Consider the following 26,543-nt stretch of genomic DNA (forward strand, 5'->3'; position numbering starts at 1 on the left):
TCATAATGTTTATTATTGTTTTCCTCTTATCCTCAAATACAATGTGTGAAAATGAATGTTTCATAAATCAAATATTCGGGCCTAGATATCATAATGACAAACCAATTCATAAATAGTTTGCCAACGATATGTCTGAGACCATCCAAATTATGTGGTAAAATGTTTCCATCCCCAAATAATTGCTCAATTTTGCACATATTGGACAGAACAAATTCATTTTCTATCCAAGATATCAAAATCCTAACCTGATTCACCACTAAGAAACTATAGATATTCTTAGAAAGAACAAAAGAATGAGATTTTAATACCATGTGAAGCCAATGAACACCATTTAGTCACAGTTAGATTTCCCAGATCAAACTACATGCTCATGACTAGCATTCAAAAGAGAGAAAATAATGTTTAAGCCACAGATTTCCAGGGCTAGTTTTGCATAAAATGTCAAAGATTTCTGAGTTATAAACTCTACCTTTAACATAAGAGTTAGGTTTGAGCATTTCAAACTGAGCATGTACTTGTAATCACAAGATTTAGATCTTGGTAGCTGTAGTCCAAGTTCCTTGAACACTCCTATTTTTAGTCATGTGCCGATTTTTCAGTTTCCTCACTTCTGCTCCTAGGGCATTTCGAAATCTCATCGCTCGTAATAAAATATCTTCAGGGTCCATATTTTTGACACAGTCTATTCGTACGGTTTTGTCCCCTACACATTAGATCAACAGTTTACATCAGACGACAAGAAGCTTCTGGCTTCAGTGATCTCTTAAGATATTGCAGTCTACATGCAGTACTAAAATGCAGGTTAAATATAGCAAAGCTCACTATAATATCCTCTCAAATGCGGATGCTTTCCCCGCTTCAATAATGGGACAACTTCCAATTGAGGATTTTGCTGCTTGAATGTGGGTAGCTGAGATTCAATGAACTCTCTGCACATTAACAATTGCAAGACATCAAATAAAAACAGCTCCAAATATTTTTCTTGACTATTGATGCGACAACAAACTCAGACACTATTATATTAACATTAGTCTTACACAATAAGCGCCTGAAAACATTTTCATGGTGTTCCATTACAAAATGCTAACGAGCAACTCCACAAGTAAATTGAGATTTGAAGTTTATCATATCACAATGGTTAATTCACCATGGCATACAGTAATCAATATGGTGCTTCCTCTCAAACATTGCTTGCCTACTCAACAGAAATACAGCAGTTTACAAATCAAGAAATGAACCAGACTCATCCTTAGTTGATAGAAAGTGCAAAGCAAGAGAATAAAAGTAAAAAATTTAATTCCATAGCCATTATTCTAGAAAATCATTAAAGAACCACAATCTAATTTCATGAAAGAGGTGGAGATACTTGACAAACTTGTGAGAGTTGAAGAATCTGTCCGTGCTTTTAATCCTGTGAAAAATCTTTGTCTGATCATTAAGCTAGACATTACTAAGGCCTTTTGACAAATGCAACTTAAGTTTCATTTACAAATCTTGTAATTAAATTTTGAATTTCCATCACTATGGATTTGTAGCTATAGCTACAATGCAATTCCCGACTAGTAGGTTTTTGCATCCAGTGTGGCCACCCAACTATTTCCATGCAAGCTCAGGCATGGAGACCCTCCAGCTCCCTACTTATTAAGTTATTTATTATCATGATTGAATCTCTTAACAGGACCTTGCATATTTCTAACATCAACCACTGCCTCGATAGGATAAAATGAAGACTATGCCCACCATCAGTGATCTGCAATTTATCAGTGATACCCTTCTCATGGCATCTATAATTTATTAGGTTGAAAATCTAAATCTTATCTTGTAACAATACAAGAAGAGGCATCTGAATAGGAGTTAGTAAGGACCAGAAATATTAACATGCCGAAACATCTACTAAAAGGACAAGACATGTTCAGAAAGTGCTATAAATGATCACAATAATTCTTACCATTAATACTACATAATCTCTTCATTTAAAGAAAAGACAGAAACTCAATGAAATACGCTCAGTAGAAAGATCAAAGCTGAAATATGGTGGTGGGCTCACCACTGGCTTACTTCAGAAGGTCCTATAAAGCTAAATAAATCAATATCATAGTCCTCATTGAAATGAGCTACTTCTAAAATTTCATAATAATGTAGGTTTCAAAACACACCCTTGCATTAACTGGAGGATACTGCAACACGAATATGAAGAGATATTAGATCCATTAGTTAGATGCAACTAACTCTGCCTTGGCTGTGAAACCTTGTCTACATCTATTACAAATACAAATGGTCTCTAGAGCCTAATCTTGTCTGAAAAATATTCAGGAAAACAATTGTTTCTGCACAATATCAATTGCTGAAACTTCAATTGTCAAACGACTCCAATTGATCCATTGGGTGCCAAGAATTCCATGCAGATTCCTTGCAATAATGGCTCTGCTGTCAAATGACAATAAATAACTGAAGAATAATAGCAGAAGATGAGTGTCAGTCACCAAACTGCATTTTTGAGTTGCAAGACTTTAGAAATGTCCAAGGATGGATCTTAATGAATTCCCAGGAATAGTTCTCACAATCAAAAGGCCTGTCAATGCTTTGGCAACCGGTTTACAGAGAACATACCAATGTGTAAGTTTAGAACAGAGCAAATAATGAGACTTGGACTCTGCAGACCTATATTTGGCTTTAACATGAGATCAGAAAATCAGAAAGTATTAAACATTTTTTTACAAATCTTGTTAATCTCACTTATATTCACAGACAAAGACTTGCTAAACTTGGCCAAACTTGCAAGTTGAGTTTCTGGTCTCACTTCATCTGTACTTGGAAAGTGTTTGAATACTTTGAAAATCTCGTTGAATCCCAACAATATGGAGTGATCTGTCAGTAACTATCATGCTGCTGGAAACAAGCAAAAGATATTTATGGAACCACAAGACTAACAATCAGAAGTGATCATCACTCATCATAACGAATTGAGGTTCAAGGATAAAAAAGGACTCCATCCAGCACAAAAGAATTAGAAAGCATCCTAGGAGACACAAGAAGATAACTACAACAGAAGGCTCAGAATGTCTGGAAGACATATAAATTGCAATCTTGAAAGGTTGACAGATTGCCATATTGCAGCTTGACCCAGTATAATATTATCTCCAGTCAAGAAGAAAAGCTTATAACTAGGTGAAAGAGCTAAATATGTTTCTAAAATTTGTTCGGTGGACAAGTGCCAGTTAGAGGAGAAAGGTGGAGATTTATAAATGTTGAACATGGTGGAAAATTAATACTTTGACCTAGGTTGTTGCTGGTGTTGAGGCTCAAACATTCTAAAGTAGCCTGATCCTTGACCAGCACAAACTGAACCAGAGTCAAGTGACAATGTGTAAGGAACAAAGATATCATGTTAACATCCATGAATGACCAAAGTAAGTTGAAGAGCCTCAAAGTAAGAGTTATTGTTAAAAAGTAAGAGAACTGAAAGAAACAATGGGAGCTAAAAAAGCAACAAACACTAAAATAATGAAAATGTGTGATTTGGGGATTCAAACTAAAATGGGTAAATCCTATACAAGTTGGAAAACATAAAACCATATGATACAAGCATAAATAACCATTTGAAAGCAAGGTATGTCAATGTAGACAAAAAGGGAGCTGATGGAGACCAATTTTAGAGATTAAAGCTGCCTCTAGTCTGTGTCAAAGTCCAGAACAAAAGAAGGGCCAATAATATCATTATGGAAGAACCAAAAAAAATATGTCCAAAGGAGAGAAGAAGGGTGTACACTTTGAACCTGATGGTAAGGGTTTAGAAAGTTAGAAGAGGGTGTTTCAAGATTCTCCTGGTCTACGGGAAAAATAGAAATGTTAGAAAGCATTCTTCAAGCTATAACTTAAAAGTTTGGTATGGCTAAGAAACAAGAACAGGAAAAGCCACTTAAGAAGACTGATTTTGAACAAGAGGAGACATCTTCAGGTGGAAACAATGTACTTTTCAAAGTTGATGGTGAAGTTACCATGAAGAAATTGGAACAATGGATTGCACAAATGGAGGTCCATTTTAGTTTGCACAAGATGAAGTTACAATAGCAAATCTCCTTTAAACTTTTGAAACTCTCCAGTCATTCAGTCAATTGGTACAAAGCTCCTACTACTTCTTTGAAATCAAAAAGGGTTCCACCAATCTCCAAATGGGAAGATTTCAGAGACTTGTTGAAGAAACAATTTTTCCCCATATGCCACAAGGAGAAGAGATCCATAGGATGGCACTATTTCCAGAATCTGCCCCAAGTATATTTTATTCAGCTTTCTGTGTTTTCACATTCTGGTCAATTACTTGGACATTTTGGCATTTGGAAAGGATCTGTTTGCATGAGATGACTTCATTTGATTTTCTTTACATGCATTGAGGTCATTGGTCTCTAATATTTTCATTTGAGGAGGTATCATGAGTTTTTTTGTTCATCCTTTTGTTATCATCCTAGAAGAGGATAATTATGAGTCTTGGTGAAATGACATCTTGACGTATTTCAAGTGGCTTGATCGTTTGCCTTATCTATATGGACTGATACCTAAACCAACCACATAAGGGGGTAGACCAGCTTGGGGTATTGTCATTGACCATGTTGTAGACATTATTTGTTCTAGTGTTGATCCTGACACTATGATTGTTGTAAGGCACATTTATTGTCCCCACACACTTTGAACTAGACTTTGCGAGATGTATGGAGACCCTCATTTCTCTCCATTCCTGAAGGATCTTACAGCAGATTGTCTCGGTCCCCTTGAACATGCAGATTTCATGCCCTTTGATGATGATACTTTAAAGGAGCTTAAGTATATCATAGGTTTTGCACATCCTAATAAATCAGAGGCTTGTCTCCCGATTCCTACTCCTCACATTGAGACCCATTATTAATCATCTGTTGTTTTTTATCATCTTGGTATCGCCACATCCCCGGCCTCCATTGATTCAGTGCAATAGGACATCCATAATCTTCCAAACATAGCTACTTGAGATTTCTACCTTGCAGACATATCATCCTTGTTTGTGTTGTGTCACAAATTACATATTTGGAGGATTATCTTGAGGAGATTCATCTCCTCTTTGCTAATAGCCACATCATCATTGTTAGCACACCATCTTCATCGCCCTTGCAACTTGTTCTACATCAATCTTCACAAGTTTTTAGATCGACATAAGAACATTTGAGCAGTTTTTAGAGGTACACATCATTTGGAATTGGATTCCTAACTCATCCATTTTATGGGAATGACTTCTCCAATCACTAGTGGATCTGTTTCTTCCTAAGGAGAGAAATGTTGTTTGTAGGCAATGGACCGTGTTCTATCTTCAAGTGTTCATCATTGGCATAGGAGCTACTTCTTTATGGGGGATTCATATCCTTATTTTCTCTCCTATGAGGGGGGCATCTATTGTACTTGTGTGACAAAAATTAGTCCTTAGAGGATCACATAGAGTCCTCCTATCCTTCTTTCACCAGTGCATTTATTTCGTTTCTCTTTTGGAGAGGATTTTTTTCCTATGCGGTTTTCTCTTTTTCTCCGTTTATGAGAGATTGCATTTGTTTGTACATGGGTGCCTCATCAAGCCTTGTAGCCGAGACCCATCCATGCATCAATATTTGCATTCATCATTAGGTTTTTAGCTTCTCCTTAAGTTGATCTTAAGGGACTGTTAGAGTCATTAGGTAATTACCTTAGTAATTGATTAATCAATCATTAATCACTTAGGTACCCTATTACTTTATTACATTTAAGCTAAACTTAGGAGAGCTTTTCTATATTTAGGTTGAGCAAATTATAGGTCATGTTATCTCAAGTTCTAAGATGAGGACACTTGTTATGTTCTAATTTAATCCTCACCTAGGTTTAAATCTAAGGTTTTATCTTAATGCTTTTATAAGCATTAATTGTATTCATTGTAATCTATCCAAGTTTATTTAGGTTTATTAAGTCAATACAGGTATATTTCTCATGCTTTCTTGCATCAATCTCTCTCAAGTTTGCATAGCAGTAATCATAGCTTCTTCTTTAAAGATGTGATAGGAGTTGTGGGATTAACTATCAACTCCAACATGGCATCAAAGCTAGCTATTAGTTCTTACAAAATCACTTGTCAAATCAATGTCAACGCCATTTTTGGATATTCTTGCATGCAACATGGTTTTATTGAAGAACCTTGCTGTTATCTTATGATTGTCTTTCCTACTTTCACAATCTGATAGTGTCCAAACACAACTACAAAATTCACCATAATATGTTGGAGGTTCTTTTGTTCTTAATAAGGGATCGGATTTTTGTATTGGCCATGCTACATAATTTTCGTGCTTTCCAGAAAACCATTTCACAAATCTTCACTTTAGCTAAATACATTGAGTAGACAAAATTCCTTGGCACTACCAATGTTAGAGAATCTGCAATTGATAAATAGAAAGGTGTTTGGAGTTGAGATTGTTTTTCAGTTCGGAAAGATGTTCAAGGAGCAAGTGAATATGTAAACCAATGTAGGGGGGCAGATGAGGGCCACAAGATGTTAATGGGGCATAGACTTCATTCCTATGTTGTTAAGATTGAAATGAATGCAGATGTTTATGTGGGAAGCAGGCTTATTACCATGTATTCAAAATGTAATCTTTTGGAGGATGCCAGCAAAGTGTTTGATAGTGTAAATGAATTGGATATCATGTTGTGGAGCACAATGGTTACAAGATATTCACAACATGCTTTTGTAAAAAGAAGCCCTTGAACTGTTTGAAAAGATGCAAAAAAAAGACAGGCATCAAGCCTAATCCAATCACCTTTGTTAGTGTTCTTGTCACATGTAGCCGTGTTGGTTTGGTGAAGGTCTGTCATGAACTATTTAAGGCCATGATTCAAGACCATGGCATTATGCTAACAATTGAGCATTGTGCTTGCATGGTTGAACTCTAGGCTGAAATGGGTACTTGAATAAATAAGAGCAATTTATCATACTATTGTTGTGTGGTGAACTTCTCTTGGTGCATGCAGAATCCATAATAATATTGAGCTAACTAGATGAGCGGCAAAAGTGCACACCTGAGTTTGAACCAAAAAATGATGTAACATATATGTTGCTCTCTAACATTTATGCTGCAACAAGTGAGTTGGTAGATCTAACATAGGTTCGATGAAGGTTTGCATACTTAAAAAGGAATACAGGCATGGCTTAATTGAGGTCAAGGACAAGGTGATACAATTTTTGCAAGAGACAAATCCCACCCACAAACAAAAGGAAATCTATGCAAGGCTGGATGAATTGAGGCAAAATAATAAACAAGGCAGGTATCTAACAAGGCACAAAGGATAGAAGATTGTTATCAAATATGTACATACATGCAAATTGTGAAAGCATAGACCAAGCCGTGAACATTCAATAGAATGCCTTAAAGAAATGTCATCGTGCAAACTACAACAAACACAAGATTTACACAAAATAGATTTGTTGGAGGAGCCTTAAAAAAAAAATTAAATGAATGCATTCTCACATCATGTCAAAGGCTTAGAGGTCCTACGAACCATATTATCAACCGGTTGGGAAGTTCACAAACCTTAGAAATTCCCAAAACCAATTTAATTCGGTTGAAAAGTAGCGAGTTCTTGTAAACACTCAATCCTTGACATTGTTTTTAATTGAAAGGCTTAAGAGATTTTTAAAAACTATCAATGATTGAAACTATTAGAATACATTGTAACTCACCAACACGTGCATGAATTCATTGAGAAGATTTTAAAAGTTCCCATATAGAAATGTTGGTTTCAATAGTTATTGTATTTCCCAAAACTCTGATGCATGTGTTAAAGGATTCATTAAAAAAGCTATAAAAACTATATAGTCACGACTACCTTTACCAAAATCTCTTCCCGATCTATGCACAAAATGGGAATATCCGTCAAAGTGGACACAGTAGAAGAGATTTTGTCAAACATTGTAGTTACAAGGGTCATGGTACACATGTATGTAAATCGTGGAAGCATAGACAAGCCATGTGAACTATTTAGAATTGTTTTCCCATGGACTAAAATAATTGCAGAATTTGTGTGGATCAAAATCACTAAAAAGTAAAAAGGCTTTCGAACTTGCAAGCAAATGCATTGGGTAGGTATAATATTGAACTTCCATGACCTTTTAAGTTTTACCAATGCCATCCATACCTACACACAAATCGAAAATTTGTAAATGGTAATGTCCTTGACAATAAGTTTGATTGGCATGTTCAAAAAGACATTTATATTTATGAAATGTGTGATTGTGATTTTACAAACATGGATCATGCAAGGTTAATCATTCAAGGTCATATCTTGATCTAGTTAAAAAATTGGTCCACTTGAACAAATTGGTAGTTAAAGGCACCATTGAACTTATGCCTTCCTTAGAATTTAATGAGCTACAATATAACTCTACTATGGGTGATTAGAAGATGAATTCTTGGAGGTGTGAGGTGATGGTGTGAATAAGGTATTTTACCTAACTAGTTCACCTAGTAGGTTCTATTCACATGTTAAGTTTACTTAGGTCCTAGGAATCTTTCTAGAAGTCTTAGCTGTCATTAAATCTTATCTTATCTTATCTCATTTACTTCTTGTGTCCTAGGTCATTTAATGTTTGTTATGTCATGTCATAGGATTAAGACACTTATCATGATCTTGTCTAATCCTATCTCAGACCTTGCCTATATAAGCAAGGCCTCATGTACACTTTGTATCATCGTAAGATCATTGGGGTTGTATTAAATTGGTTAATTATTGATCATTGTACAGTTTGCATCCATAATCAAGCAAGCTCTAATCTTGCCATACTTTCTTGTGAAATATTTCTTTTGTTTTGCAAGTGATCTTGGGCTATAGAAGCTCACTATCAACTCCTACATGGTATTAGAGCTCTAGATCTGCAAACTCCTCAAAATTGAGGGTGATTGGAGCAAAATGGACCTAATTATTGGGTCCAAAAGGCCCAATAACCCCTATTTTCATATATAACACTTTGATTTTGGACATCAGAAAATTTTGAAGCATTTGTAGGGTTTTGGCAAAATGTTGTTGTTAGGTGTCTATACAAATTGTACAAAAGCCTTGTTAAATCAGATCGCAAAATTGTATGCAGAAATGAAATATTTTGCAAGAAATATTCCTTGCATGTTTATGTCACCTTGAGTAAGCAATAAGATTTTTGTATCTTAATTTTCATCCAATTGTCTTAAAATTGACAAGCAACTGACTGTCAAGTGATGTGTGGCATTATCACTACTTGAACTCCCTCGACAGCGTTGCCGCCATCCAACACCCTTACTCACGTCAACGACCATCTGCTTGCCCCTAGGAGTTTCATTTTTGTCCTTCAAGCCCCAATAGGGCAGTTTTGTTGCATATTTTGTCATTGATGTCGAAGGATGATTGTCAAGGTTTCTGAAAAGAGAATTGAAATGAAATATTAGTTAAGCTGTTCATTATTCATCAGATTTTGGTTGAATAATTTTGGCTACCTGCTTGAACTACTTGGTTGTCTAGTTGAGCAACTTGCTTGTTTGGTTGAGCTACTTGGCTACTTGATTGTCTAGTTGAGCTACTTGGTTGCTTGGTTGAGCTACTTGGTTGTCTAATTGAGCTACTTGGTTGCGTGGTTAAGCTGCTTAGTTGTTTGTTTGAGCTGGTTGGGTGTCTGCTTAAGCTGTCTAGTTGTCTACTTCACCTCTTGACATGTGCCAAGTCAGACTAATTGACATGTCATCGGGTGTTTTTATTAAAAGTCGACTTCTATGATTTTACATATGGTGGCGAAGTTAAATGTTAATCACATATATTAATAATCGTTTCTAACAAATTTCTTATGTGCGATGGATTCGTTTGTAACGTATGAGTTGGTGCGGCTCATTAATGGTTTCAGACTTGTATGTGTGCAACTATATTCTGGGTGGAGCTTTTAGAAACATGTCGATGCATTGAGGTGTGCAATGTTCATCATTATGGGTGTCGAGCATATTTTTGAAGTCCTGTATATTGTTGGAAGCAAGGATATTATCGAATGGATCGTGTGAAGCCATTTTTGTCAAGAATTTATTGTGCATTGATAATTTTAATTGTTGGGCGGTGTCATTTTTGAATAGTTCAGTTTTGGAATTCTTCCTAAATGTCACTATTGTATAGTTGAGTATGTGTGAGAAAAATGTAAGGATTGCAGAAATGGTGTGTGTTTGCCATAAATTCAAAAAAGGTGAGTATGCGCGGTGAGAAAATTTTGGATAGAAGAAAACGTGATGGTTGTGGCTAAGAAATATATCTTCTTTTTGCTGTGACTGTGTCATGTTATCCCTATTAAGTCGAGCATGTTATTGAATGGATAGATGCATGAGATTGTAAAAAAAACAATATCATACAGAGGTACAACAACTACTGGGTGTGTTTTTCTCAGTCTGAGATCGAGTAGGGGATGGAAAATGAGGATGTGGTTTTGAGTTAAAGAGTTTTTGAAGGAGATGTGTGTGTTCTAAAATTTTACCAAGTTTCAGTGTTTTTGAGTTGGTACTCAAATTGAGGTCGGTGCCTTAGCTGATCGGAGTTGATGCTCACTTTTGTAATTTGGGTTGGTGCCCATTTGTTAATGAAAGCTATTGTGTGTCGTGGTTTTTTCACAAAAGGGTTTTCCATGAGAAAATTGGTGTTTGCGTCTTTATGTTTTCTCTCTATTTTTTATGAGGTTTCATGTTTTGTTTTTTTTTAAATTAATTCCCGCTCCCCCCCCCACCTGTCTCAATAATTTTTGTGTGCTCTTCAAGTTTTTCCTAAGAGCCATATCTTTTGACTCGAGTATCAGATTTTCACAAACGAGATATTGTTGGAAAGCTGGTTCTCAACACTTTCTAGTGATGTGGGTCTTGAGAGCACACAGGAAAATCGAGAGTGTGTGTTGGGGCAGGGGGGCGTGGGGTGAATCAGTATTTCAAATTTTCAAATTTTTAACAACATGAAACCATATAAAAATTTAAAGAGCAACCATCAAGACATAACACCTGATTTTACCACGGCATACAATAGTTTTCATTAAATAAAATGGGCACCAACCTAGATTACAAAAGTGAGCACCAACTTTGCACTGCTGAGGCACCAATGCCAGTTAGAGCATCCACTAAAAAAATTGAAACTAAGATAGCACCACCACACCAGTCTATTCTTTTTATATTCAGAAGCTTCTTCAATCCCACACAAACCATGAAATCACACGCAGATAAAACCCCAAAGCACTAGTCCTTAGTCGTTCCAACCCAATAGGTATAAAATGCTAACTCACTTCGTCTCAGAACTCAAAAATCACAACCCATAGAAATCCCCCTTTTTAAACTTCCTTCCCAGTCTGTAATGATCTTATTTCTGCAGATCTGTTCTTGATTTCTTTATAAAACACAACACACTCATTCAATAATCTATTCGACTCAGTAACCGCTCTTCACTTTCTGAATGCAAAATTCAAATAATTGTTGTAGCACCAACAGAGCCATACATTTAAGAAACTCTTGTGTTCTTAAAGAAGTGTGTAAGTATTAAGGAATCTGCACCAGTATATATATAATATCTCGCTCAATAGAAAGGACTGCCAAACTACTCCACACAAAAAAAAACGACTTCCAAAACAAAACGCCTAGCAACGATCATCACAAATTTCATGCACATTTCAACAATAATCTTCAGAAACCGACCCCATCATCGTCAAACAAAGCTATATCGTTTTCTATATTATGCTCGACTTAAATATTACTTCGACTTTACTATTACTTCCAAAGATAAACATTTAGCAATTTACAAGAACACTCAATACATGCTTGACTCACACCCAAAACATTTGTTCAACTCCAGAGAAACATCAATCGATACTCTTTATCATGCTGTTTCCATACAAATCTTCAGCCACACCTCCTTCATTTTCACGACCTGCCTAATCTTCTTCTCCCACTGACCAAAAAAGAAATCCCGTCTTAATCAACAATGCCCAGTCAACTTTTGAAATCACCAGCACACCATTACTCTTCAACAGCGACAGCAACATACACACGATTTTCTTCCATAACCAATTTACGCCACCATGTTCTCAGTATTAACGCAGCTCAACATAAAATAATCATGAATCGACACTTGCCATGCCTCAATCACACGCACAGGTGCTTCTATAACAGTCGCACCAAGAATAGGATATGAAAATAAAATTATTCTGATACAAAGCCGCCCCATTAACAAAGACGTTACCAAGAATTTGAGCCACCGCACTAAAAGAGAATGGGCGAATTAATGAAATTGTTTCCAAATAGAAAATGCTAGGCACTTGTTAGTAAGAGGAATATATATGCAATAGAGCCATAATTATATTCGCCTTCGTAAAACTAAAGCCACCACTATTAAATAATATTCGACCCCTTTGAATGATGACATGGCAAATAATCTGACTTAGCAAACAAGTAGACAAGCAACCAGCTGAGGTAGATAGGCAGTCAGATGAAGCAAACACATAAGCAACTTAAGTAGACATCCACACAGCTCAAGCAACCAAGCAAGCAGGTGAACCAACCAAGCAAGCACCTCAACCATCCAAGCAGGCAGCTCAAGCAAGTAGACGGCCAGCTCCAGCAAGCAAGTAGACAGCCAGCTCGAGCAAGCAAGTAGGGAGCTCAAGCACTCAACCAGGTAGCTTAACTGTGACTACAATCCAAAACATTTTCCTGAAGCTCAACGATTGACATCAATGACAAAATATGCAACAGGTCTCATCATCAAATTTTACTACCGGTAAAAGTTATAGCTGTTTGAAGTCAGATCTCCCATTTGGACTTTCGAGTTCATAACTTTTTGTTTGTTTATCTATTCTTTGTGATTCTTGCGGTGTTGGAAAGGTATTGAAGAGCTCTTGTATTCTATCCATGCGCTTTTTCCAAACTGACCTCCAAGTACATTTTATTCATTTTTTGCAAATATTGCATTTTGACTTATTACTTGGACATCCTGACACTTGGAGAAGTTCTATCTTTTTGGAAGGGCTTCATTTTTGGTATTGATCATATTTTGAAGTTTGTAATTGTTGTTGAAGCTTGCTATCTTTGTAAATTTAGAGTTTATCTTGGTCATTATGGGTTTTATATTTCATCCCTCTCTGATCATCGTAAAACGGAAAAACTATAAACAATGGAGAGATGGCATTATAAAACATCTTCGTTGGCTTCATTTGAAGCCACATTTGTATGGTATAGTTCCCCCTCTAGGTAATGATAGTAAGAAATTTGCTTGAAGTTGCAAAAAGGATCATGTCTTAGGAGTGATTGCTATATATGTTGATGATGACACCTTGAATGCTATTGTTCTAGTGTCCTCGTGCACTTTGGACTAAAATTTGGGAGATACATGGAGATCGCGATACATAGCCATTCCTAGATGATCTTGTTTTAGATTGTCTTGTACCTCTTGATGCTTTAGATAATATACCATATGACTATGATACTATTCAAGAGATTGATACATTGGCGAGATTTGAGTCTTTATATAATGATGATGATGAGGTTTCTTCCAAATTCTCCTCCTATAGAGATAGTTTTTTATTCTTCACCTTCATTGATTCCTTGTGCATAATCATTGGTTGAGGGTCCTATCATTCTTGTTCAATAGGACCATCTTTGTCTTTCAAATTCAGCTTTGTGGGATGAGCCTTTGATAGGTAAATGATAAATTTGTTTGGAGGACACATGTGAGGGGTTGTCCATCCTCTATTATGACAATCATTACATAACTGTTGCAAATCATCATTGTCTTTAAATTTTGTTCCACAATAGTTCCCACTTGATCCTCGTTTGTCACCTCCTTTATTGATTGGACATGTACCTGATTTGATTGTAGCATCATCTTCCATGGACATGGTGACACATGAGTAGATTTCAGAGACATCTACTTCCTATCAACTCCTATCCAGAATGCGAACCATTCCTACATTTATGCTTGGTTTTGTTTCTTCCCAAGGGGAGGAATATTGTTTGTACGCATTGGATTGTGTTTTGTCTCCAAGCATCTAACATTTTTGCAAGAGATTACACATTGTGAGGGGGTACATAATCTCTCTCTTTCCCTCTTATGGGGGTGGGGGGTCATGTTGGAGTCCTTCATTCATCACTTGTACATGATTTTTTTTGCATTCTCTCTCGTGGAGAAGGGCTTTTTCCCATGTAGTTTTTCTCCTTTACTTTGTTTGTGAAAGATTATTTGTAAATGAATACCTATCATGGACTAGTGGTTAAGACCCATAATCAAAATCCTTGCATCATTTGCATTTGTCTACTACTTCTTAACTTGCACTTAAGGGGGAGTGTTGGTGTGAATGAGGTATTTTACCTGATTAGTTTACCTAGTAGGTCCTATTCACATATTAAGTTTACTTAGGTGCTAGGAATCTTTTTAGAGGTCTTAGTTGTCATTAGAGCTTATCTTATATTATGTCATTTACTTCTTGTGTCCTAGGTCGTTTAATGTTTGTTATCTCGTGTCATCAGATTAATACACTTGTCATGATCATGTCTAATCCTATCTCAAACCTTGCCTATATAAGTAAATTCTCATGTACAGTTCATATCAGCTTAAGCTCATAGTAAATTCTCATGTACACTTCATATCAGCATAAGCTCATAGGGGTTATATTATATTTATCCATTATTGATCATTGTATAGTTTTTATCCATAATCAAGCAAGCTCTATTCTTGCCATACTCTCTTGTGAAGGCATTTTATTGCTTTGCAAGTGATCTTGGGCTATAGGAGCTCACTATCAATTCCTTGGAGTTCACTATCAACTCCTACATTAAGAATTGTGGATGTGATGCAATCAAAAAGTTCAAAACGTTAGTTAGAGAATCACACAAGCATGGGATTGAGGTGTTCATGGATGTGGTATTCATCCATACTATACAAAGAAATAATATGGATCCAATATTATCTTTTAGAGGCTCAAATAATAGTTTCTATTACATACTTGAACCTAGGGGCGAGTTCTATAGTTATTCTAGTTTTGGCAACATGCAATCATCCCATAGTTTGTTGTTTTGTAGTGGAACATGCTTTGCAATGATCCAATCCTTCATGGTGTCAAGCTTAAAGCTGGAGAATGTGGCACAAGTGGTCATACAAGTTGGAAGCATTCTGCATTGGGCCATTTGGTCAGAAAGGAATGGACAGTATAAGGACGTAACATGCTAGTTTATCGAGGACACAAAAGGATCTGCAAAAGCTTTTTCCTGACACCCTTGTGGGATTCCAGATTTGTATTGGGAAAGAGCTAGGAAACCATAGCATAGTGTGAACTTGGTATGTGCCCATGATGGATTTTCATTAGCAGATCTTGAACGATACAATCAGAAGCATAACTTGGCAAATGGTGAAGAGTAAGACAATGATGATGATGAGGACCATAAGAATAGCTGGAACTGTAGAGGAGACAAGATATCTTCAAAAATTATTATTTATGACACTTGTTCATAAGGTGTACTATGGGTTGCTTTTAGGAATGTTCATCTACAGCCAATATGCATGTGAATTGTTTGATAAGGGCCACAACAACCATGCACCTACCAATTTCAGCAAGGACTCAGTATTTAATTATGAAGTTTATTTTTGATACAATATAAACTCACTTCATTTTAATGAGTTAAATGATGTACGCTCATTGAAAGGACTTCATAATATTATTTTAAATGTCTTATCAATTTTGCATAGGGCAGATTAGACCATTACAGGGAGGGAACTGCTTTATTTTCCCAATATATTGATAAAGCAACGGATTGTAAAAGGTTCTCTCCTGGAGGCTTTTGATTCTCTCACTTTGTATTGGAGCAAAAAAGGCCTTTGAGCTCTTCATTTTTTAATGGAATAACGAACAATTTTTATTTTTTGGAACAGGAATAAAAAATGATATTGCTGGTCTATAAGCCTTTGTATTACTTCTTTATGCTGTAGATTTTTCTCATTTTAAATTTGCAGCCATTCCTTTAAATATTTTGTCATGTGGATATTGTAATTAGTTTCATCCAATATTTATGCTTACCCCATGCAATCAGAGATGCGATAACAGGTTGTTTTCAAATCTCGGAAACCCTGGGCGGATGTATCTTTCTAATGTTAGATGATACTCCCTCTTTCAACCCCTAGTTACAAACTTCTTGTCAAAAGTACTCTTTACAAGAAATAAATCATTGTGCCGTTCCTCTCGTTCTAAAATTCTTTTTCATTCCTAGAAAGACTAGATCTTTGGTCTCATATTAGCCTATCTAGGGTTTTCCTTCTTTTATTTCAATTTTAGTTCTTCGAGTCTTTCCTACTTTTTTATTATAAGAATACCCCAGAAAAAAAAGTTATCATACATGAAAGTTACCCCTCTCAAACACAAGAGAAAAATCATTAATCTAATAGTGGTTTCTCCAATCGTGGTAAACTTTGTCGCTGCCCATTGGGTGGGTCAAAATGTTTTTCAGTGAAACATCACAGTGACAAATCTATTTACTAACAAACTAATGATCCGTTTCTTCCAACATAGATAAAAATTGGTTACTTCTTCCACCAAGTTGTAAGTGATATAGACCAAAACACTATTAGGATTAATGGCCCCTTTTTCTATATTAGTTGTGTAAAAACTCCAATCTAGATGATAATTTAATAATGTTAGAAAACATAGAATCAATCACACAATAACTGAAATTCAAACTGTAGAAACAAATACAAGCACACAAACAATTTACACCTTCAAATCAGCTTTGCATTGCTTTAAAAGCTTACAATGAAACATCCACAACTGTTCCTTATAATTGCATGGAATTATAACACTGTACTAAGTTATTAAACTTCTATCTTGCATCTATCTTTATACCATTCAGATAAAAATCTAATCTTCCAAAAAACAGCAATCTTATCTCACATAGGAGCTGACTTAGAAGATAAGCCTAAATCATTAGTGCTTATCCACACTCCATCAGACTTAACATAATAAAAGATTTTCACTTTATAACTTCAGTGAATTACAAAATAGAAATAAATTGAACTCGCTGCACATTCACACTAAACTTGTGCAGAAGTTCCAAGCTGAGCTAAAAAACTCAACAAATTGCATAAAGCAGAAAATTTGAAAGGATTGTGTGCATTCCTTTTGGCTCTCTTATGGTTGCCAATATCTTTTGTTTAACTCACAAATAACCTATAAGGCTGAGATGATTTACAATCCACCTTCCTTTCTATTGATAGAGAGGCTCCCCAATAGAATTGTTTGTCATTCTTCCTTAGCAAGTTGTATGGTATGGCTACCTCCTCTTTACATTTCACAATGTGATGGTAATTTACACCCCTCAATAGAATGTTTGAAGCAACAACTTTGGACTATTGAGCAATCATCAAGATCTATGGTATAATGATAGCACCAAATTATGTAAGACTTATAACTTTGGGTCTTGCTTTGACCTCAACAAGCTTCTTAGTTCCTTGGACTTCCTAGCCAAGTCCTTTGACATTCCATTCTCTTTAAAAGATCTAGGAACATTCCTTTTGAATGTGACTAGATGAATCACATGCATGTTAAATTAAAGTATCAAAAGTTTCAAGGCACTTGACATACTCCCTTTAGTCATTCTTTAGACATTTTCGTTTTAGTCTTTCTTCCTCAGAGTAGAAGAATAATTGTTTCTTTGAGAGCGAACAGAATTTGAGGCATTTGCCATGCTCATTCTGTTCATTATTTGCAGGCTTTCTTCGTTTCAGTAGATGGCTTCTTATCCCGTTAAAATTCTTCACAATCTACTCGGAGCTAAGCCAACGTCCACTTTCAGATTTTTTACCAATTTTTCTTGTGCTTAATGAATTAAACATTTATCCTCCACCTCAACTAGTCATTTAAAGATGGTCGCCTAGATATTTAAACTTGCCCATGTATGTTTCCATCCATAAAACATGGTTAAGAATATTTTTTTTCGTGATGATTCCTTTTTTCCAAATGCACAACCTGTTGTGGGATCTTCATCCATCGCCCCATGGCAAATGGGGACCCCCACTTTTTTTGCTTTCTAGGATAGTTGTAGCGTCTTTAGCTATTAATCTTTCACTTGGAAGAGGTGTAGTATCTTAGGTGGCTAGGAGGTAATCAAGTCAAATCTCTCTCTTTGGGTTGGAGTGAGGTCAATGCCCTCTCCAACTTATGATACATGATAGGAAGCCTTTTGCTTAGCAAGATAAACATTTCCAAGGGTCAATGGGTGATGTTTGATGAAATTGAAGTGATTAAACAAGCATAGCTAAACATCTTTGCTCACCGTCAATGAGGGGTCAAAACCCCAACCTTGCTCAGTCAATGCCCTCTCAAATCCACGACCTCCTTAAGGCACTGTCAATGCATGCTAAGAACTCCGCCCAAGGTTAGATGAAAATATCTAAGGCAATGATTATATCAAAGATGAGGAAAAAATGAGTTTAATGTGTTAAGTGAGATGAATTCAATGAAAAAGAGAGATCAAGATGGGTTACTAAAGAAATTTGAGGACATGAACATGATGGAGGCTAGAAGCTTTACCAAGGGCTGAACCACTTATTGTCAATGACCATGTAAAAGTCTGACCATTTTTGGTCAATGGGATCTCAAAAGCCTGACCGGCCACTGTTAGTGCTACCTCCAAAACCCGATCAGCATGTGTTCAATGTCATTGACCTAGCAAAAGTGCAATCACCTTGAGGCCAAGCTTGGAAAGATGATCAAGTAGTGAGAGACCGTGTGGTTGAGATGAGTAAAATTCCTTTATAGCTAATGGGATGTCTTAAACAAAGTTGATTGAGTGAGTAAAGTTAACATTTTGGATCACTGTCATTGACCCCCTAAAACCCCAACCTGCTCATAGAAATTTCCTTTGACTCTGCTGTGACCTAATCACACATCACCCCATCCCAAATAGGGACCCCCCTAACTTGTAGGCCCTCGTGGTCTTTTGGTCTTGGTTTTTCTGTGGTTTTTGGTGGCAGTCTCGTCAATCTCTCCACTTTGCAGGTGTTCGAGGGTCATTTGGATTTGGTCTGCTTTTTGTTTGAGCGAGTTTGGTGAAGTCTAGGGCCTGTTTTGTCCTTTTTTAGGGTTTTTGCCTTGTGTCCTAGATTTTAGGGGTTTCTGCTAGGGTTTTGAAGGAACTAAACATACGACTAGAATCAGGACCCTTCAAGGAACCTCCCAGTAAAATTTGAGTCAAAACAGAGCCACTTTCTATTTTTAGAAAGTTCCTATTTTTTAGGGATTTAATTGAGTCTCGGAATGTTGTCATTTTGCTAAAAATCCAACTTACTATTTTTAGTAAGTTTCTATTTTTAGTAAGTCATTCCTGTATCATGTCCAAGGGTCTAACGCTGACACTTTAAAGATTTCTATTTTTGGAAAGTTTGTTCTGACAGGAGCATTCGACCAAGGTGACGAAGATCAAGCATTTGCAACTATTTCTAATTCCGGAAAGTCAGAAAGCAGACGAAGAAAGCCAGGAGATGGTTGAGTGTTGGAGGCCCCCTCCTGAAATGCAAAGCTTAGGAAATTTGTCTCTGTCTGGAAAAATCATCCCAAATTCTTATATGGTGGCTTGATCCGGAAGGGGCTCAAAATCCATCCAAGGCATGGAATTCATGAAAAATGCATGAATCCTCCACCAATAAGAAATTCCACCCAAATCCTTAGATGGGCGCCAAAATGAGCAGGGCATGGAGGATTCACAACATGGCAAAATTCCACCCCAGGCCAAGGACAGGCGCCAAACTGGAGGCCTCGTGGAGGATTCACAAATTCATTGAATCCTCCACCAGTGAGAAATTCCGCCCTACTCCTCAGCTGGGCGCCCAAACACACAAGGCATGGAATTCATGAAAAATGCATGAATCCTCCACCAGTGAGAAATTTCACCCAAATCCTCAGTTGGGCACCAAAATGAGCAGGGCATGGAGGATTCACAACTTAGCCAAATTCCTCCTCCACGGCAAAATTCTGCCCTAGGCCAAGGACAAGCTCCAAAAGAGAGGGGTCATGGAGATATCAAAAGATTGATGAATTCCTCTGCTCATGGAAATAGTAGGCTAATGGAAAGTGCCAAATCAAAGGAGACTTGGAGGCATGGAAAATGATCAAATTCCAAGACATGCTGAATTCCATACTTAAGCCTGATGATTGAAAATTTGTCTAAGGCATGAAAGTCAAAGGGTCAAGGAGGAATTGAAACTAAAAATCCCCTCGAGCAAATTTTTGAATTTTCTATTTTTAGACACTGAATCTTATCAGAATGCGGAAAATTTTATAAATTCAGAATCATGGTGAATTTCTCTATCCAATGAACCTGGCTCCTAAATTTTAGGGGGATCCCTGAAAAATAGGGGTTGTTGAAAAGGGCGTGAAAATCCCTTCAAAAGCAGAAGGCAACAAGTTAGAATGAAATCAAGCAAATCTTGAAAAAAAATCTTTCAATTTCCCTACGAAATTTGAAAGAGTGGAAGTTAATGAGTTGGCGAAGAGAATCTTCCAACTATGACGCATGGCTTAGTGCATTTAATGAAACTTCTAATTTCGAACTCACTCACAAGGGAAGTTTCTTTTGCATGTCACAGTGATTGGGAAAGTATGACGCATCATAAATTCAATTGCTAATTAGATGCCTCCTAAATTAGCAGGGCAATTTGAAGGTTTCTATATAAGCATGGAGAGGCATTTCATTTCTCACGTGCAAGATTCAGGATAGAAGAATTGGAGAAGTGAAGAGTGGTCATACTTAGTCTTTGTTCTTACCATTTCCAAGGTGCTTTTTCAAGATGGCGGAATCAAGCAAGGCAGCTACCCTCTCCAGGCAAGCATTGATCAAGGCAGAAATGAAAGGTTTCCTTCCTCATTCCCGGATGAATTCCAAATGGGAAGAAATCAGCAATACTAATTTGGGCACATTTAATCTGGCTGCATTCAAGATCAGAATGTTCGGGACAGTGTTGACGTGTATTTTGTACACTATCAAACACAGAATAAAATACCTAAGGGTACCTTATCCTCTCTTGAATAAAGCCTCTGAATGTTGAAGATGTCGCGAAAAGGTTCAATCGGGATGACTTCAAGGTTCTTGTATGTAGGGTCTCTACGTGTGGAAAAGCTCTCTGTGGTATGATGTGATTTGCTGGAATCACAAGGGGACTTACACTTGATGACTGAACTTCTGATTTGCTTTGAATATTGCTGGAACACAGGATTTTACTAGCTTTGACTTGAAAAAAGGAAAAAAGATGAGGGCGAGGAAAGGATCTAATCCTAACACTAAGAATGTAAGAGCAATGAATGATCTTTGATGGAATTCTAACTAAGTCTTGTTTTGACATCCCAGGACCATCTCCACAAGGTTAGTGCGATCTTCGAAGGAAAGCTTTATGATGTTCAAATCATCACTGCAGGCATAGACACCATCAGGTTGATGCATATCAATGAAGAAGCGACAATTGAAGTTAAGCTTAAGCTAAATGATTCCAGTTGACTACACAAGGCAAATCTGCAATCAACAAACTGCTAGTAGTATGGATATACGAATTCCACCATCAATCAAGCACATTTCTTCCACTCATCTAATAACACGAAATCAAATATGAGAAGTATAGAGACCATGCAAATTGTCGAATCGACCCATAAATTTCACCATTTCTTCAATGAAGTTACAAGTCTTTTACAACAACATCTTGGCAACAATCTTTGCCTTCTCTCTCTACTCTACTCTAATTGCTATTCTATCAACTAGCTAATCACCTTCTAACTACTCTCTATCTGTCTTCTAACTGCTTCCAACTATTCCCTTTTACAAAATGAAGAGTCGGGGCTTATATAGTGCCCACAATACAATTCGATGGCTAAGATCAATTTGAGATCAATGGCCAAGATTCAATAATGAAAACCCTAATTAGGGTTTGTTACAACCATTACATAACATTTAATGCTTGACCAATGAAATAATTGTATTGCTTGGACACATGTCCTCTCTGGAAAATTCGACCAATGGATAGCTGGGGTAGGTACATTGAAGTTTGTGCTACCTTCCATGAGTTAGGTACATTGAATCTGGACATTGTTGAGGTGGACCAATCCGACTGGAGGAGTGATGACTAGGATGCCACCTCGTCTGACACTTGTAGCTTGGTAGATATTCAATTTGATGTTGTTGAGAAGCTATCTTTAATTAACTCTTCTGAAATTATCTGCTTCTTCAATGAACCCTTGTTCTAACTCCTTTTGTCCTTGATGTGCAGGATGATTGATGTACCTCGCCTTGGAATGCTGGATTGGAAGAGGTCGTCCTTGTCGATGCTAGGCTGGAGGAGGTCGCCCTTGTCCTTGCTTGATCTTCCTTCTCCAGGATCTCCATTTGATGCCTACACAAAATATTAAAGTTAGTCTTTTGAGCATCAAACCTCAAAGCATGAAATTTAAGACCTTTCAAAGGTAAAACTTAAGATATTAATTTGAAAAAAATCATGATAAATCAAGAACTATACATTTTCAAATTAATAATGAATGAAATTGGATTTTCAAGACTTAGACTTTACAAAATTGCAATGGGATCATAATAAGTCTTGAATGAGATCTTCAAAAAAGTAATTCTTCGTACCTTCCCTTGAGTATTTAAGTACAAAACTTTGAAAAAAATGATGAGAGAAGACCGGATTTTGATGGACAAGCTTAGATTATAGTCCTCCCTTGGATGAATTACGCCTCCTCTAGCTTGAAAAAGAATAAACTCCACTAGCCTCTTCAAAAATCTGGAAATTTGCCTTCAAATACCTTCAAAACATCTAGAAATTATCCTCCAATTTAGCAAGAAATTCGCCTGTCCAATGGCCTTCAAGATGAATTTCGCCCTCCTTAGTCTCCACACTTGGTAGAAATTCGCTCCACTCCAGCTAGATTTCGCACCTTCAATTAGCTCTCCAAACTCGCACTTGAAAGGATGATTGAATGATTTGAATTGTGAAAAAACACCTCCAATATATAGAGCGCTCACCTTCCACTTACCCATGAGGCCGACCTAGCAAATAAGTGAAATAATAAATAAAAACCCAAAAGGAGTAGGCCGACTTGTCAAATAAAGGCAAATAATGGCTTGTGCGCTCCACATTTAATTTTTTAATTTTAAAAAAAATTAATTTTAAATGCCTTCACAATAAAAGTTCGATTTTTTAAGGCCTAAAATCAATTTATTAAATGCCAATTTAATTTAATTTTTTCAAATATTTCGAAGTTGGCAATTTGGCATCTAATGCGATTTGGAGGATATTAACGTTGGGATATGGCAAAAATAAAGAATGCTAATGACTTCGCTCTGGTCCCTTGGAGAGGGACAGGAGCACTTTTTCATTTTTACGCTAGGATTCTCAATTTTTTGAAGTCAAACCTTCGTTCACCATGCTTTAGAAGTTCTTTCCTATCTCACACAACTTTGCCTTAGCATAATCTCGGAGGGAATTTATTGTTTTCATAAAAAGCACTCTGGTCCTTCGGTGAGGGACAGGAGCACTTTTGAGTCCATTGCATGAATTCTTGATCACATTAATCTTCAATTTACCCTCAAGGCGTAGAATATCACATTTCACTCCATCTTGAGCCTTGGTAATAAAAATATCCTTTCAAAATGCAAGGTAAATGGTCATATTTGGAAATTGCGCCCTGGTCCCTTGGTGAGGGACGGGAGCACTTTTGCCAGTTGTCGTCAAAATTTGCAACTCTCGCATCTCAATTCCACTTCAAGGCATTTTAAACACTTTTTCAAACTTTTTGCGCCTTGGCCTCAATTTGTCCAAAATTGGTGAGAAAGGCTAGATAACATGTTAAGTGCTCTAGTCCTTCAGTGAGGGACAGGAGCACTTTTTCAACTTCAAGCTTATCCGTCCATTGCTAGCTTCCCAAATTATCTTCAATGGGCTAATCATGTCCTCTTCCATTTACTTCAATCACAAACTTGCCTTGGCCTTGTAGGAAATTCACACTTTTTGGAAAATCGCTCTGGTCCCTTGGAGAGGGACGGGAGCACTTTTTGGAAAATCGCTCTGGTCCCTTGGAGAGGGACGGGAGCACTTTTTACATCTTGGCATACTTCTTTGTTCTTTAAACCTCTCAATTGCGTCTAAGGCATAAAACATCATTAGTCCTTCCCATCCAAGTCAAGTTTTGCCATAAAATATCAAACAAAGAAGAGAAACTTGAAAAAGTGGCATGGTCCTTCAGTGAGGGACGGGAGCACTTTTTGTCATTTGGGTTGATTTACTCCTTTGTGAACCGCTTAAATTATATTCAATGGACAAAACATGCTTCCCTTAACTTCTTCAAACCATAAAATCACTTTAATCTTGCAAAGATAGTGCGAATTTGAAATTCAGTGCTCCGGTCCTTCAATGAGGGACGGGAGCACTTTTTGCCCTCTAAGCCAAATTGTCTCACTTTTCATCTCGAAATTCCTTTGCTAGGGAAGATTTCATCTTACTTCACGCTATGAATTAAAGTTAATGTCCAAAAGAGGTCTAAAATTGTGCATATAAAGAAAAGTGCTCTGGTCCTTCAATGAGGGACGGGAGCACTTTTTACCTTCAGGCAAAAACTTTATCATTTCATTGTTTTCAATCAAGTCTGGATGCTTTATCATGTTCATTTCGTCCTCCACCATGCCTTTGATGTCTCAATTTAACCAAACAAGGTCAGGAATGGCTCCAATAAGTCTTTTCGCCTTTGTCCTTCAGTGAGGGACGGGAGCACTTTGCCTTGGTCCCTTGGAGAGGGACAGGACCACTTTTTCCTTCAACCTTCAAAATTCACCATTTTTGTGCCTTCAAAATCTTCAAAAGTATCAAGTCATGTCCAATTATCATTCCGGAAGACCTTGCACAAAACAAAATAGAAAAGTCAGTGACAAATATGCATAAAATAACATTTGTGCTCTGGTCCCTTGGAGAGGGACGGGAGCACTTTTGTCCTTTCTGGCTAAAATATTCAAAATTTAGGTCTCCAATCATTTCACAAGGCAGAGTTAGGTCATCATCAAGGTCAGGAATCAGTTAGCAAGCCCTCGCAAAATAAGAAATTGCACTTAGAATGAAATTTGCCCTAGTCCCTTGGAAAGGGACAGGAGCACTTTTGCTATTTCAAGCATCATCTTGCCTCCAAAATTTGTTCAAAATTTACCTAGGCAAGAATATACAATTTCATCTTCAAAATGCTAACACTTAAACAAAATTTGAATTTTACCCCAAAAAACCCTGACTAGACCTAACCTGAGACATATCTGACTTCCTGACAGACTTACCTTACTTCAATAATCAACCCTCAGGAGGACGCTTAATAACTTTCAAAATTTGACTGGACTCAGCTTGAAAAATATCTAAAAGAAACCCCTAAGGTTTAGCCTTAGCCCAGACAAACAACTCACTCATTCAAAACCCTAAAAGTAGAGAGAAGAACAAGCAAAACAAAAGCGAAAAGAGAGGGTCCCCATTTAAATGGGGCGATGTGTGAAAACGTCACAACAGACAACAGGGCATAGTCCATCACCAACAGCTGTCAAAATTGTCAAGAGCAGAATTGTTGCAGCAGCTAGTTTTCCTCCTGCTATTCAGTGTCCAACCTTGATCCTGGAGTGTGCAGAACATTATAATTTGGAGCGGAAGACAATCTCAACATCAGATGGCAAGTTGTTGGCAACATTGACTCCGGAGTCAATTGGTGAGGCTTTTGGAATTCCTTTGCACTATTCCATGACATACAAGACCAGCAGCAAAGCTAAGGCAATATATTAAGCAGGTCCTACCAGGTGTGCCGATTTGATTAATAAACAGTGGTTGCTGAAGCCTAGGATGCATGCCTCCAAGATGCCAAAGACTCTTACTATCTTTGCGTTCAAGCAGGAGTATGTGGACCTGATAAAGATACTGAGCAGAGTAATGGGGTCTTCACATTTCTGTGAACATTGAAACCTACATGTTCTTCTACATAGGCAAGATCATGAATGCAAATGGGCTAGTTGACTAGGCCAGATTTATTAGTCATTACCTACACGAACAGTTAAAAAACTTAAAAGAAAAAAGGTCCCAGTCCTTCTTCAAGAGCTCCTACCTGTTCTATATGCTTGCGCGAAGGAGAGGATTCGATGGTCTACCAGCAAGAGGAATCATGCGTTGCGCACCAGCGTAGCTGAAAGTACATAAGTGTTATCCCCAGCTGCATCTTAACAATGTTAGTTCTTACAGGTTGGCGTATGACACCTTCACTATGTACATGATACGGCTTATGCAAAAGAAGTAGCACGTAAGGGTGTCACCGCGAGCAAGTGCCCTAGTCCAGAAATATTCACATCCAGCAGGTCCACCTCCAAAGAACATTCCAACACCAGATATACTCAGCATTAACGCTTCACAAGGGCACCATCAACCAAGAAGTCAAAGACCATAAAGTCCCTCACACCAGGGAGAGGCTCGTTAGGATAGCTTCGTGGAAG

General features: G+C 37.2%; 1 protein-coding gene across 1 annotated transcript in view; it reads right to left on the minus strand.

Annotated features, from left to right (window-relative positions):
• Window positions 1-283: 283 nt before the first annotated feature.
• Window positions 284-26,543, minus strand: part of LOC131043447 (large ribosomal subunit protein mL43) — a 67,892-nt gene continuing 41,632 nt past the window's right edge. Inside the window, exons 3-4 of the mRNA XM_057976644.2 lie at window positions 823-929; window positions 284-703 (exon numbers count right to left, since the gene is read on the minus strand). Coding sequence (XP_057832627.1) covers window positions 531-703; window positions 823-929 — 280 coding nt within the window. The 3' untranslated portion in view covers window positions 284-530. The remainder of the gene's footprint in view (window positions 704-822; window positions 930-26,543) is intronic.

This window comes from Cryptomeria japonica, chromosome 5 (genome assembly GCF_030272615.1).
Source record: "Cryptomeria japonica chromosome 5, Sugi_1.0, whole genome shotgun sequence".
NCBI lineage: Eukaryota > Viridiplantae > Streptophyta > Pinopsida > Cupressales > Cupressaceae > Cryptomeria > Cryptomeria japonica.